Source organism: Vicugna pacos, chromosome 5 (genome assembly GCF_048564905.1).
Source record: "Vicugna pacos chromosome 5, VicPac4, whole genome shotgun sequence".
Lineage (NCBI taxonomy): Eukaryota > Metazoa > Chordata > Mammalia > Artiodactyla > Camelidae > Vicugna > Vicugna pacos.
Window position 1 is genome coordinate 45526493 of NC_132991.1, and position 15837 is coordinate 45542329.

The following is a 15837-nucleotide window of genomic DNA, read 5'->3' on the forward strand; positions in this document are numbered from 1 at the left end:
TGTGCATGAGAGGTCTTGTTCAGCTGCTGTGGACTTTTGTGATACTGGCCCAAACCTAGGAAGAGGACTGTCTTAGCCCATTTAGGCTACTGTAACAATACCGAAGATGAGATGGCCTATAAACAACAAGCATTTTACTCCTCACAGTAATGGAGGCTGGGAAATCTGAGATCAAGTCACTAATAGATTCAGTGTCTGGTGAGAACCTGCTTCCTGGTTCACAGGTGGCCGTCTTCTCTCTGTGTCCTCACAAGCAAGGGGCGAGAGAGCTCTCTGGGGTCTCCTTTATAAGGGCACTAATTCCATTCATGAGGGCTCCGCCCTCATAACCTAATCACCTCCCACAGGCCTCACCTCCAAATACCATGACATTGGGGGTTAGGTTTCAACACGTTCAGTCTATAGCAGGGAGTCTGTGAAATGGAGCTCCACTACTGAGAATCAGGGCTCCGTTTCTCAGGGTGTGCTGAAGGAGCATCTGCCGCGGTGGGTATGGAAAGTATGGACTTGACAAGAGGCTAGCTCACCTGCAGGGGTGGTTTTGGAAACATATATGGGAAAATGTATTGGGTAGAAAATTGGAACCGGGAGGTTTAAGACTAAGCAAGCCTCTGCATTCTGAATCTTAAAAAAGTGCAATGAGGGCATGCTTGGAGAATAGCCAAGCAGGGAAGGGCTCTCAAGAAATTGTGCTCATTTGATTGTTACAGAGCCTGCAAGAGGCAACTTGTTGCCGTCCAAGTCTTCATTCTGAAAGTTCAAATCAACAATGAGCTGGTGAACATAAATTTCACTGTGGCTTCTGCTGTAGTTGTATAATTGATTGTCATTCTTATGAAATAATAGCCTTAAGTAACCCTTATGCATGTAAAGGAACAGAATGAAGCAAATCCACACCCACAGGCATTTTACTCTTCCCACTGTTCTGTTCAGAGTAAACATTTACTTCACATGGACTCTCCATGACAATTATTTAAACACATTTACTATTGTTATCATCAAGTGCTATTTGTTCATCTACCCTTCAAATATTATTGAGTGCTTCCTATATATAAAGTATCTGATCTTTCTCCCTCGTGTGATATTATACTAGAAGTTTCTCAAGATAAGCCAAGTAGGAAAGGCTTCCTTTAAGAGCAGTGAGCCACGGGAGCAAATGTAAGAGGGTGAGGAAGATCATTTCCTAAAACACCAGGTCAGGCTCTAAGTGGGTGCACTGTGTCCAGCTCCCACATCTTTGTCTCACGGCCTCTCAGACCCCATGGCCGCCTTCAGGAATAGCCCGGGAGAAACACCGGTTTGTTCTAGAACCATGTCAGGAGAAACTCACAGCTCAGAGATTAACTGAACTAGTTTTGTAATATGCCTAGAGTAGTCCCGGGAAGGAAAGGAAAGAGTTTTACCTCTTCCTGATCCAATTCTAGGGAAAATCAGAATTTCCATGCAAATCAATATTTTTTATTTTATATTTATATACTCTAGTCACATATATTACATGTAACGTGTATATTGCTTTTTCTTATTAAATATTATATAGGCTTATTGTAAAGAATTTAGGAAATATGTAAAAAGTTTAAATAATTTATGATTCTTTTTGCTATCTAGAGATAACCACATTAATATGTTGGGTTTTTTAAATCTGTCTTCTTATATATAATTTTTATTTTTAAAAAATGTGGAATCATCTCATATCTGCTTGGACTTTGAGGGACTATACTGACCCTGGATCACATTGATATTTTGGAGATGCTGTCTTTGCAGAGAGCCTTTGACCTTGCATGCACAGTGCGGTAAAGAATCCGCTTCCTTTGACTGTGACTGGATGAGCCACGTTTCTTTCTTTTCTACCATACTCTGATGGAATCATAGAATCTGGGAATTGGTGATGCCCCCAGAGATCAGAGTCCCGGGAGTAGTGCTTTAAATACCACACACTTGAGAGGGCAAGGAGGAGCAACTGACACTCCTGGACGGTAGAAGTGTACCTTGGGCTGTTTTACACCTACCACCTTTTGGTCAGTGCCACGCCACAGGCAGAAGGACAGACTCTGTGAGACACAGCCCTGCTGCTGTGTGGAGACTGATAGCTCTTGACAACCAGGGAGAAAAGCCTATTCCTAATATAAAATCTAAATGGGGCCTGCCGGCCAAGTGATGGGGGTCTTCGTAAGCTGTTGCTTTCCTTCCGTAGTGATCAATAGAAGGCTGTTGGTATCTTTACCTTCTTTCACAAAAAGAAGTGAACTCAACTTTATTTTTAATATATTGTCACATAAATACGTACAGAATGTATCAATGGAATATTAAAAAACATAAAACAAGCCTTAAAAAACACACAAACTCTTGTTCATAGCAGCACTATTTACAATAGCCAAGGCATGGAAACAACCCAAGTATCCATCAACAGACTATTGGCTTGAGAAGTTGTGACATAAATATACTGTGGAATATTAACCATAAAAAAGGAATGAAATATTGCCAGTTGCAGCAACATGGATGTACCTGGAGAATATACTAAATGAAGTAAGAGAGACAAAGACAAATATTACACGATATCACTTACATGTGGTATCTAAAATATAATACAAGTGAATCTGTATACAAAATAGAGACAGACCCGCAGACATAGAAAACAAATTTATGGTTATCAAAGAGGCAAGATGGGGAAGGGATATATTAGGAGTATAGGATTAATAAATACAAACTATTATGGATAAATTAGACCAGCAGCAAGGATTTACTGGATAGCCAAGGGAACTATATTCAACATTTAATAATCTATAATGGAAAATAATCTGAAAAAACATACATATAACTGAATCACTTTGTTGTACACCTGAAACTAACACAATATTGTAAATCAGCTATGCTTCAATGAAAAGAAAAAAAACCCCACAGAATCTTTAAGGATTCTCTGACAGCTCTCCAAAATTAAAGTGACAAATTAAAATTTGGGATTAGGTTGAATTATGATACTTACTAAATTTGATTAAATTATGATATTTAGTGTCTCCTTTTCTCTCTGATCGGATGAGCCATTTGGAACCGTGTGCTGGTCGACTTCCGGAAACACGACCAACTGAGCTCATGGCTCATCTTCTCACATAAATGAATAGAAATGCCAGGTAAAATAAAACTAACAGAATGCCCACCTCCTCCCCAAACCCCTGCAGGTTTTCCTGGGAAGAAGGAAGGAGGGAAAGGAGGGAGGGAGGAAGGAAGACAGCAGCCCCAGCTGGAACAGTGGGAGCAGTCACGTATCTTACTGCACAGTGTCTGTGTAGACATTTTTGTGCTCTGATAAGGACATTGCTATTAGACATTTTTATGAAAAGACCTGTGGTTACTCCACTTCTCAGCCATGTTGGGATTTGTTATTTTTATGGAGAGTCTTTGAGCCTCAGTTAAAATTGCTGTAGTCTGTCCCAGTCTTTCCTTCAGTCCTCAGGTCCTCATCTTGGAAAACTACCTACTTATCCCAAGGATATTTAGATGTTGGGTTGTGTAACTTTGGGGTGATTATTAAACAGACTATGACCATTCATCTCTGTAAAAGTTTAGAGTAACATTTTTTTAAACATACTTAATGTTTATTGTGGTAAAATATATATAGCATAAAATCTGTCATTTTAACTATACAGTTCAGTGGCAATAATTATATTCACAGTGCTGTAACCAACCATCACCACTGTCTAGTTCCAAATTTTTTCATTACTCCAAACAGGAACTCTACACATTAAGCAGTAATTCCCCATTCCTTCTTCTTCCAGCCCCTGGCAACGTCTAATCTGCATTCTTTCTAATCTCTGAATTTGCCATTTCAAGATACGTCATATAAGTGGAATCATACAGTATTTGTCCTTTTGTGTCTGGTGTATTCACTAAGCATAATGTTTTCAAGGTTCATTCATATTGTAGCAAGTATCAGAACTTAATTCCTCTGAATAATGAACAATATTCCATTTTATTTATCTGTTCAAAATGATGAACGCTTGGGTTGTTTCTGCCTTTTGGCTGTTGTTAATAATGCTACTAATGAATATTGGCATACAAGTATCTGTTAGAGGCTCTAGAGTCCCCCCAAAAATACCATCTTGCAAACTGAGAAATGTAAATTCTTTGTATAGAAAAATATATCATTGAGATTTCCAATATTGACTAAAATTATCATTTCAATGTAACTTAAGTATACATAAGCATAAAACTAAGAATTAATTTTTTATTGCTTATAGTTCATAAAATCAACGTCAATTTTTCAGATAAATACAAATGCAACTATAAAATTAATATAAGAGTAAATAATCTTCAGCAAATTATATGTAGTAAAAATAAATTTTTTGTTGGTTTTAGTAGTGTAAAAAGATACATTTACATTTTTGGCCACAGTGGACCATTATTTTAGCCTTCATCATTATTATGTTTCCTTTTTAACAGTGAACTTTTTAAAATCATTAATCCATTTTTTTTTATTAGGTTTGTTTATTTATTTTTGGAGGGATTACTGGGGATTGAACCCATGACCCTGTGCATGCTAAACATGCACTCTACCACTTGAGCTATAGCCTCCCCCCAATCCATTATTTTGATGGGCAGTCCATTTGCTAAAGTATCCCGGAATTTAAATCTGGAAAACAATGGGAAATCAACAATTTAAGGAAAAATTATTTGCTGCCTATTGACTACAATAGTTTTCATTAATGAACTGTTGACAAGCAGAGGTCCTATAAAGGCAAATCTACATAATCCATCCTCTTGCTGTCAGATACTGGCCACTACAGCACAAGTTTGCGTAATTCAGTTAATCCCAGGTCTTTCTGTTGGAGTGTGTTTGAATTGCTAACATCCTAGTATCACTTGACCTTCATTTATTGCAAATGCCACTTATTTAATCTGCCTCTGTTTGTTGTTAGCCCATTTCCATGACACTAATATAGCACTCTAAAGTAATGTGTTGTTTTCATGATGTTAAATCAAATTCTTAATTTATTAAATTGGAATCCAAAGTCTTATTCCATAAAAATGTCTTTTACTTGCAAATTATACTGCAAGAGTTTTTCATAACTGTACAGAATTAAACTATGAGCACAGCAAAGGGACACAAGATAACAGTTGTTATTTTGTTATTAGCATATGCATACTCAAGAGCTGTTAGACATGTTTACCGATGCTTGAAAAGATCAATTCTGTCTCTCCAACGTGTCATTTGTCAATGTCTTAAATATCAACATGAAAATTAGCTGGAACAGTGAAAATCCCATGTCGTGCTGAATATAAAATGGTCATCCAAGGATTCAGAATATTCTTGTATTTTTTCTTTGTTGATACAAACATTTTTAATGGTCACAGGATTTAGGTACCCCAAAGAACATACTGAAACATGCCAAAGGATAGCACGCCTCTATTTTGACCAACATTGGTCCCACCATTAAAGCTTTCCTCACGTTGAACTCTTGTGCTTTACTCACAACGAGTTGATCTGCTGCATAAAAATAGAGGGCTTATGATTTCCAAGCTTCATATGAACTCTATTTTTACAACAAAGTTTATTATTACTTAATGAGAAATAGAATTGCCATCTGAATGAAAAATTGTATTACCCAGTTAATGCATTTTCTTTCTACTTGGAAGAATAAGCTATGAGAAGGTCCTTTGGTGAATACAGAACCTCTACACATGGTGGACACTCAGTGAATGTCAAGGAGTCGTTTCACCTTTGTCACTAAAAGAAAAAGCTGTCCAGTCCACCTTGATAAATGTCTCATCCAGTCACTGATGTGTTCCTTTCTCGTGTTCCCATATTGATCCTATGTCAGCCCTCGAACTTCGATTTTCAGTCTAGCCACACCACCTTCAAAACAAGTTTCACAGTGTTTTTAAGGAAAATTTAACTCTTCCTATGAAAGCAAATGTGTAAGGAATAGCACAAATTCAGTGTGCAGATTCCCAGAGAGTGTCTTCTTTCTGACCAAGGTGTCTCCATCTTTGTTCAATGCTGCCATTCTTCTTGATCATGCCCTCTCTGGGATGGGGGACTTAACAAATCCCCTGTTTACTTACTGCCAATACATGCCTTTCATTTAAAAATATTGAACAGTTTCTTTATTTCACTTACATGATTTTGTACCCAATTGTTTATAACTTGATTAACCATATTTTATCTCCACAAAAGTAATAAAATTTTAATGACTACATGTGATTTGGTAATCTGGAGAACGTCCTTATATAGCCAGTAGCAGATGTATACTACAGTATCCATAGTTTTTTTAATTAAAAAAATTAAGTTTAATAAACAATTAATTTTTTTTACCATGGTGCTCTGCAGTACAGTTTTCTAGTATTTAATACATTAATAAAGTGTAAAGTATGGCTTTCCTATCCAGTCACCACTGAAGTGGGGAATCAAGACAACTTGTTTATAGTTTTTCAAATACTCTGTTGAGGGGAAAGAGATCTGTAGTTGTATAGATTTATGCCATACTGTTATATTTGCTTTGAAAGCTTTTATTTACCTTCAAATTTTTGGCTTAGTTGGTGTCCTTAATATGAGACCTCTAACAAATAGTGAATAAAGCAATATACTCACATTAAAAAACTATGAATTATTTACTTATAGAATTTATCATTTAATATTTTTGGATGAAGGTTGACAGCAGGTAACTGAAAACAGAAAGGGAAACCACAGATAAAGGGGACTACTTTTTTTATTTGATCCTTTCTTTCATATCTTTTTCTTCTCTCTGTATGTGTGTGTATCCAATATTATTATCAAAAGAATAATATCTGTATTATTAGTTAAAGAATGGTTACTGAAAAAAAAATCACCAGTGAAGGTCAAGGATCCACCTGTCTATCCTTTATAGTACCTTGCCTACAGTAGGAGAGCAATAATATATTTTAAATGAGTGATTAGATAGATAATACAAGTGGGTATTACTTGAATCTATTCTGTAGCAGTTAAGAAGCCCTCCCTTAATTTTGTAATGACTATTCATCCAACCGATAGAAGTTCAGTCTTGCTGCAGTCTCCCGGAAGAGGCATTATGCAGGAAAAATGTATTTGACTTTTAGGATGAGGGCTTTTACCGTAAGTAAATATGGTTATCTCCCCTCTTTAGTCATCCCCCTCCACCATCAGACAGGCCAACCTGCTGGCGAGCACCGCTTCTGTTGCCACTTCAACACCATCTCTTTTTAAACATTTTCAGAAAGCTTCAATATAAATTCTTAAACTGTCAAGAATGCTACCAAAGACAAAGTTTTATCAGCATCACTTACATATTGAGCACATATACATCTTTGTAAACATATATAAAGAAAATTGAATAGGAAACCTATTTTCTGAGGCTTTTGTAAATGTGAAATATTATGCACTTTTGTGTTCGATTTTTGTACAGGCAGAAATACTCAGTGTCCTCAGTCACAGAAACATCATCCAGTTTTATGGAGTAATTCTTGAGCCTCCCAACTATGGTATCGTCACAGGTAGGAATGCTCTTTGACTTTTTTCTTTCCCCAAGTACCTAGCTTTAGATTCTTTAATATGCTAAAATGCTTAATATTAGGTTCACTCATGAATTGTGTGCTACTGTCAAATATCACTTTTGTTGCTATAAAGCATTAATAAAACTGATTATATCAATATAATTAAGGATAGTGTTTCCACTTCTACCCATGTTTAATTGTGCTAATTATATCTGCGTAAATGCTATTTAAATCCACTCGCAGCTGCAATGCCAATATTTAAAGGTGCTGTTGAACTAAAATTTCATTTAATTAGTTGAAATGAGCGATGTTTTCTGTAACTCTGTGACCTTTTACAAATTAAGATTTCTTGAGCTATTCATGTTGTAATTCTTTGCAAGGCATTTTAATCCCACTGGAGCGTTCTTTCTTCAAGGTCTCTGACATGAGAATATTTTTCAGGTTTGGTCATCTGGGTTGGTAATGACCTTGATCTAAATTATCACATAATTTGGAGCATGAGTTTATAACGAATGGAAATACCCTTTCTAAAAAAGAGCACACAGAAAATTTTGCCGTGTAAAAACACCGGAAGGCGCATATTTTTAATTCTTTATACTCATATTTGTATAATCCAGTGAGCAACTTCAGGTCTATAAGTATAGCATTCAGTTTTACAGTAAATAACTTTGATCAGGTTCTTTATCATGGTAGTTCTTTGACCAAAACAAAATGAACAGGAAAACCTTCAAAGATTAGCCCTGTCTTCTTTTCCTATAGTGGTAAGAACTTGGGTTGCCTTTACAGAAAATAACAGCAAACACCCTCAAAAAAAAAAAGGACTGGATTAGGTACTTCCTAATACATTATCTCATCTGATACTCAGAATAACACCGTGAGCTAGATAAAATCATTTCTGTTTTACATAAGGAACTAAAATTCTCACTTGGTACTTTCCGGGGTTACACAGCTAGTGGTAGAACAAGGGTGGTATCCATTTCTCGATTGGTTGTGTACAGATTCTCCTCTTCTTGTGTGCAAGCTAGGTTCCCAAAGGCTATGGGCACAAGATCCCACGGATGTGGCAGGCTGACTGTATTGCTCCATTTTACATAAGGGGCTTGTGTATCCGTGGATTTTGCTATCTGCAGGGGGTCCTGGAACCAATCCCCTACAGCTACTGAAGGATGACTGTATGTACACAAACTGAGTCAAGTTTGTAAGATCAAACCGGTTGGGGGTGATAGCACTTGCCCTGCATCTTGAAATGAACAGAAATACATCTTTGTACAGGGAGATTAATACAGAAAGAGAGTCAGACAGACACAGACCTTGATTGGCCAGCCTGGCTAGCTCTCCCTCTTTAGAACCCTGTCATCTTTCTCAGATGTTGGGGTTCTGATCAGGGAAACCTGAATGGCTTGAATCTATTCCGACTTGAGTTTACTTGTTCACAGTAAAGGTGGTTGCAGCAGGCAGCTGTTGTCATTCATACTGAGGAGCTGAAAGAACAATTTAGCAGAGTGATGGACTGGAATGAACCCTGGAATAGAAATTGAGAGCTGTGAGATCCTGTCTTAAATTCTGCCAAAGCTGCAGAGATGGGCCACTGATGATCTATGTCTCGGTTTTCTCATATGTGAATGAAAGGACTGGAATTGATGATTTCTGGGTGAGAGTGTGTATGTGTGCACCTGTGCGTGTGTGTTTGCTGAAACTTCTCACAGAGAAGGTTTTATAAAGCCCTGCTTATAAGAAGACCTGGGACAGAGCCCAGAGGACAGTTGCCACTTTATTTCCTTTGGAAGGAAATTGAACATCTTTCCCCCAGATCTACAAAGACATGGGGTGACTAGAATCTTAGATTCCAACATCAAAATAAAAGATATAGTAGTGGATCATCTTTTTTTATTTTATTTTATTTTTTAATCTTTGGAAACCTCTTCATTCTGTACTACTCTCATTCTTTCAACTTTTTTTTTTCTTTACTAACTAAATACTTGAGGGCTGAGATTGTGATGATGAGGTAACCCCTAGGAGAGGGGGTGGCTATAAACGGGAAGTTCTTATGATGCCCTCCTTGGATTTGATTAAATGTTGGTGCATCTCACAGACCTCGGGAAAACAGTTTACTTACTAGATTCCTGGTTCATTACAAAGGATAGTAAAGGGTAAAAATGAGCAGCCAGCTGAAGAGATACATAGGGTCAAGTCCAGAATGGTCCTAAGCACAGGAATGTCTTCCACCTCTGAGTCTGGAGTGAGCCACCCTCCCAGCATGTGGATGTGTTTCTGCCCACCAAAACAGAACCTCTCTGAACCCCATCATTTTGGATTTTTATAGAGGCTTCATTACATAGGCATGATTGATTCACTGGCCATTGGTGATTTCCAACCTCCAGCCCTCTCCCCTCCCCAAAGGTAAGGGGAGGGATGGGAGGTTAGCCTGAAAGTTTCAACCCTCTGATTGGCAACCAGCCCCCATCCTTAGGGGCCTTCGCAAAGTCACTTCATTGACACAAACTCAGATGTGGTCAAAAGTGTTTGTTATGAATAACAAGACTCTCCTTTTACCTTTATGGCTCTGGAGCGATTTTAGGAAACCAGGACCAAGACCATATATTATAACAAAAGATAGCTCCCATTGCTCTTATTGCTTAGGACATTCCAAGGATGATCTGTGCCAGAACATTTTAGGAGATCTGCACCAGAAACAGGACAAAAGCAAATGTGTGTTTCTTAATATAAATCACAATATCACAAAATCGTCTTCACTACAGTTCAGAATATAGTGGGTTTTGCATCTGTCTATGATGCTGTCTCTGGATACCTTCCCCAAGCTACAAGTACCCAGTGGCATAGCATTAGGATTGTTGGCTATTTTAGTCTCATAAGGTATATTTGTAACCATAACTGTATCACTTTTTAAAGTGTTCTTTAGAGGACCTGTTTTCAGTGATATCCCACACTTGCAATTGAGAACTCATAGGTGCAGAAATAATTACTCTATCTGCGTTAAATTTTGTTGCCTCCTTTTTTGTTGTTGTTGTTGTTTATTTGTACAGGTGAGCTCTGTAAGCCTTTAAAAACTGCTTTGAGGTAACCTCAGGCTCATATATTTCCCCCAAATACATTTTGTTGTTCAAGATAAAATAATTGAGAGAGCACCCTGTAACATGACAGATTTTAGAAGTATCTGAATATAAAGTCACTCATTTTTTTCTGAAGGATGATTTTTTTTGGAGATGGAGGTGAATTTCACTTTGTATTTGGCATCCTCAGTAACTCTTAAAGGTTGTGAGACAATCTTCTACCAAATGATATTTTAGTAACCAAGAATTTTTATTTATAGAAGGCTGCTTAATTGTCTAGAGTATAGTTTACTGCTGTTAGCCTATTAGCTTAGGCTGCAAATGCCTTTATTGTTACATTGGACCAAACTATTTCATAGAAAAATTTAAGCTGTTCTCTTCTTTGTCATTCCTTTATTCACCTAAGATTATTGTTGTAATTTTATGCTATTTGACTGATAGCTATTACATAACTTTGATGTCAAAATAAAAATTAAACAAAAATAAAAACAACAAAAACAAGACAAAACAAAAATGGGAATGTGAGTTACCACTGAGATAATGTTTTGCTGAGATAATTAATGTTTTGCTACAAGTAGTAGTGTTTTCCTCAAGGAATAAATTCTCATGATAACATACATTTAATTGCATGAATTGACTTTAGTTTCCTAGTATTGTTCCTACCTTATGTCTTCAGAGAGAGAAGAAATTGCTAAAAACTATTTGTTGAAATTACAGACATTATCAGTATGGTGTTGAAATTATTATAAATAAAATTGGAATAGGGTAATTCTCAGCCTCCCAAAATAAGGCTCAACCTTTGTCCAAACTGGCCTTTAATATAAAAAGGAATTTTCTGGGAGGGACTTCCAGCTATGAATGAATTAGAGGGTCAGCAAATCCTCTCCTCAAAAGCATCTATAAATCTGGACAAAATTTTTGACACTCTGGAAATTGGCCAGAGGCTTATAACAATTTGAGAAGTGTTTATGCTTGAAAAACTGCTAACTTTGGGTAATAGTAGTGGGAATCAGCAGTGCTCTTGCCTGGGGTTGTCTTCATTCTTAGCCCACCCCACCCCAGCTCAGCAGCACAAAGGGCAGGTCATAGTCAAAGTGTGCTCACTAGTTTGGGAACAATAGGTAATGCCTACGTCCAGCAGCATTGTCAGTGGAAGTGATAATCCTGGTGGCAGGTGAGCAGGGAGAGCCAGCAGCTCTACTAGACTGAACAAAGATGACTGGGGCAAATGCAGCTGTAAGTGTATACACAACAGATCCTCAAAGTACATGAAGCAAAAACAGAATTTAAAGGAGAAGTAGTTAGTTCAAAAATAACCAATTGCAGTACCCTACTCTCAATAATTCATAGAACAAGTAGACAGAAAGTCAGCAAGGATATAGAAAACTCGACAAACACTCTCAGCCAACTCTACCTAACTCACATGTATAGAACACACCGCCCAACAAAGAATACATGTTCTTTTCAGGTGCACATGGAACGTTCATTAGCATACAGGATAAGTCAGGCTATGAAATAAATCTCAATATATCTAAAAGAATTGAAATATTCTCCAACCACAATAGAATTAAATTACAAATCAAGGCAAGAAAAAAACGTGGAAAATCCCCAAATATTTGGAAATTAAACGACATACTTCTAAATACCCAATGAATCAAAGAAGAAATCACAATGGATTTTAAAATATTTTGGACATAAAGAAAATGAAAGTGCAGCATATCAAAATTATAGGTGGCAGATAAAGTGACACCTGGGGGAAATTTACAGCTTTTAACATCTATGTAGAAAAAAAAGTCTGAAATTGATCATCTAAGCTTCAACCTTAAGCTACAAAAAGAACAAAATAACTCAAAGCAAGTCAATGAAAGAAAATAATATAACAGAATGCAGTAACACAGAAAGTAGAAAAATAATAGAGAAAATCAATGAAACTAAAAATTTGGTCTTTGAAAAGATCTGTAAAACTGACAAACCTTTAGCTGAATTAACCAACAAAACAGAAAATGCAAATAAGCAAAATCAGGAATGAAGGAGAGGATGGCACCATGGTCCCTACAGAAGTTTAAAAGGATTATAAGGGAATGTCATGACCAACTTTATGCCAACAAATTAGACAATCTAGATGTAATGTCTGACCAGACCTATTAGTAAAGAAATTTGAATTTATAATTTAAAACATTTTCATAATGAAAAGCCCAGACCCAGATGATTTCACTGGTGAATTCTATCAAATGTCTATAGAAAAAAATAGTACCAGTCCTTCCTATACTCTTTCCAAAAATAGAAGAAGGAACGCATACCAACTCATTCTGTGAGGCCAGTATTATCCTAATACCAAAGCCAGACAAAAACATAATAAAGCTACAAACCAGTATCCCTCCTGAACATAGTTGCAAAAACCCTTGAATACATATTAGCAAACTGAATCCAGCCACAGATAAAAAGGATTATACACCACAACAAAATGAAATTTGTCCCAGAAATGCAAGGTTGATTTAACATTTGAAATCAATTAATGTAAACCACCATAATAGATAATAGAATAAAAGACAAAAACCATTTGACATATTACAACACCCATTTATAGTAAGAAATCTCAACAGACTAGAAATAGAAGGGAATTTTCTCAACCTAATAAATAGCATTTACAAAAACCCACAGCTATTAGTATACTTACCAGTGAAAAATTGAATGTTTTTCCCCTAAGCTTAGGCATAAAACAGTGAGGTTCTGCTCTTGCCACATCTACTCTACATTGTACTGGAGGTTCTAGTGTAATCAGGCAAGAAAATAAGAGGCATCCGGACTGGAAAGGAAGAAGTAAAACTGTCTCATATGACATGATTCTATAAGAGTCAGGAGATCCCAGGAATCCACCAAAAAACTACCAAAACTAATAATAAACATGTTAAGCAAGGTCACAGGGATCCAAGATCAATACAAAAAAGTCAGTTGTATTTCTATATACTGGTAATGCATAGTCTAAAAATGAAATTAAAAAACAACATTCACAGTACTATCAAAAAGAATAAAATATTTGGGTATAAATTTAATATAAAAAGTATAAGACTTACACAATGAAACGTACAGAGAGAAAATAAAGATCTAAATAAATGGAGAGACATTACGTGGTCATAGTTTGGAAGTCTCAATGTTGTTAAAACAGCAGTTCTCCCCAGATTGATCTACCAATTCAAAACAATTCCTATCTAAATCTCAGCAGACTTTTTTGTAAGAAATTGACAAGGTGAGCCTAAAATTCACACAGAAATGCAGAAGACCTAGAATAGCTGAACCAGTTTTAAGAAAGATTTAAATTTGGGGACTTTGCCTCATTTCAAAACTTATTATAAATCTGCAGTAGTCAGCATACTGCAATATTAGCACAGGGACAGGCATATGGATCTATGGAACAAAATTAAGAATTTAGGGAAAAAAAACCTTACATTGATCATCAATTGATTTTCAGCAAAAGTGCCAAGAGAATTCAGTGGGTAAAGGATAGTCTTTTTAATAAGCTGTGCTGGGAAAATTAGAACTCCACATGCAAAAAAAAAAGAAAGAAAGAAAAGAAAAGAAAAACAAAAATGAAAAACTTAGACCCTCACCTCAAACCACACACAAAAATAAACTCAAAATGGATCACAGACCTATGTTTAAGAGCTAAAACTTTAAAAACTCCAAAAGAAAGAATAGAAGAAGATCTTCATACATTTGGCTTAGGCAAGGAGTTCTTAAACATGACACCAAAAACAGTCTATAAAAGAAAAATGGATAAATTCAACTTCATCAAAATTAAGAATTTCTATTCTTTAAAAGATACTGTTAAGAGAATGAAGAAACAAGTTACAGACTGGAAGAAGATATTTACAAATCACAAATCTGATAAAGGTCTTGTATTCAGAATAAGCAAGGAGTTCTTAGAGTTCAGGATTAATAAGAATGAGTAAACGATTTGAATAGACATTTTTCCTGAAAATATATACAAGGGGTTAATAGGCACATGAAAAGATGCCAACTTTATTACTCACTAGGAAAATGCAAATGAAAAATATGAGATACCACTAGATTACACCCACTAAAATGGCTGTAATCAAAAATGCAGACAATACTAAGTGTTGACAAGGGTGTGGAGAAACTGAAACCCTCATAGATTGCTGGTGGGAATATAAAATGGCATAACTGCCTTGGAAAGCAGTTTGACAGTTTCTTAAAAAGTTAAACATACACTTCAGCAGCCATAGCAGGGCTCAATCCAAACCTGTTCCTCTCACTACTACTCACCAGGTTAATACTATAAGCAGTTAACGAATTAAGTAACTGGACTGTTACCTACGGATGCTCCAGTGCTTTCATGGTCAAAAATCTAGGCACTGTGAAGCATGCCTACATTACCTCATTCCTCATTCTTGCTAGACAGGTGAAATAATAGACCATTTGAATTAACACATGCACCCAACATCCTTCCTGTTTTTTCCATTTTAAACTTGACAATTATCTGAAGCAAAAGGGCGTTTTTATTTTCTCAGTTTTATCTCAAGTACACATAATTTTACCAATTAAATTTGTATTAATTCATCACTTGCTACAGTAATTCTTTTTTTGCATTTGTTGAAACAGAGACTATTGTTCAACATACAAAATTTCCTAGCGTGCTTTTATGTCGTTGTATAAAACATTCTGAACTCTATTTCAGGGCTTTTCATTGTTCTCTAGGCTATTTACTGTCATGTTGTACATTTTTTAAAGTAATGTTTTCATTATTTTAAAGTCAGTGTGTTCTCATTGTAAAGGCATCTTGGAAAATACAGTAAAACATAATGAATTAAAAAAAAAAAGTTAAACATACACGTTACTTGTGCTTCAGCAATTCCACTCCTAGGAATCTACCCAGGAGAAAGGAAAATGTATTTCCACACAAAGACATGAACACAAGTGTTCATAGGAGCATTGTTCATAATAACCCAAACTGGGAACTATCCAAATGTCTATCAGCCAGTGAACGAATAAACCAAATGTGGTAAATCCACACAATGTAATATTATTCAGCAGTAGAAAAGAATGAAATACTGACACATGCTACAGTATGAATGAGTCTTGGAAACATTATATGAAGAGAAGGAAGTTAGACATGAAGGCTGCATATTGTATGGTTCCATTTATGTGAAATATCTAGAAGAGGCACATTTGTAGAGCGAGAAAACTGATCGTAGGACTGGAGTTGAGAGTGGTGATTTCACTGTAAATGGGCATAATGGAATTGTTCGCATCATGGAAAGGTTCT

The 15837-nt window shown here is 36.2% G+C and overlaps 1 protein-coding gene across 6 annotated transcripts in view; it reads left to right on the top strand.

The window, feature by feature from the left end:
* The window catches only part of MAP3K20 (mitogen-activated protein kinase kinase kinase 20), a 158292-nt gene that overhangs the window by 61713 nt on the left and 80742 nt on the right, over window positions 1-15837 (top strand). For all 6 annotated transcript variants that reach the window (XM_072961177.1, XM_072961179.1, XM_072961176.1 and 3 more), the window contains exon 3: window positions 7395-7482. In XM_072961177.1, the coding sequence (XP_072817278.1) occupies window positions 7395-7482 (88 nt within the window). The remainder of the gene's footprint in view (window positions 1-7394; window positions 7483-15837) is intronic.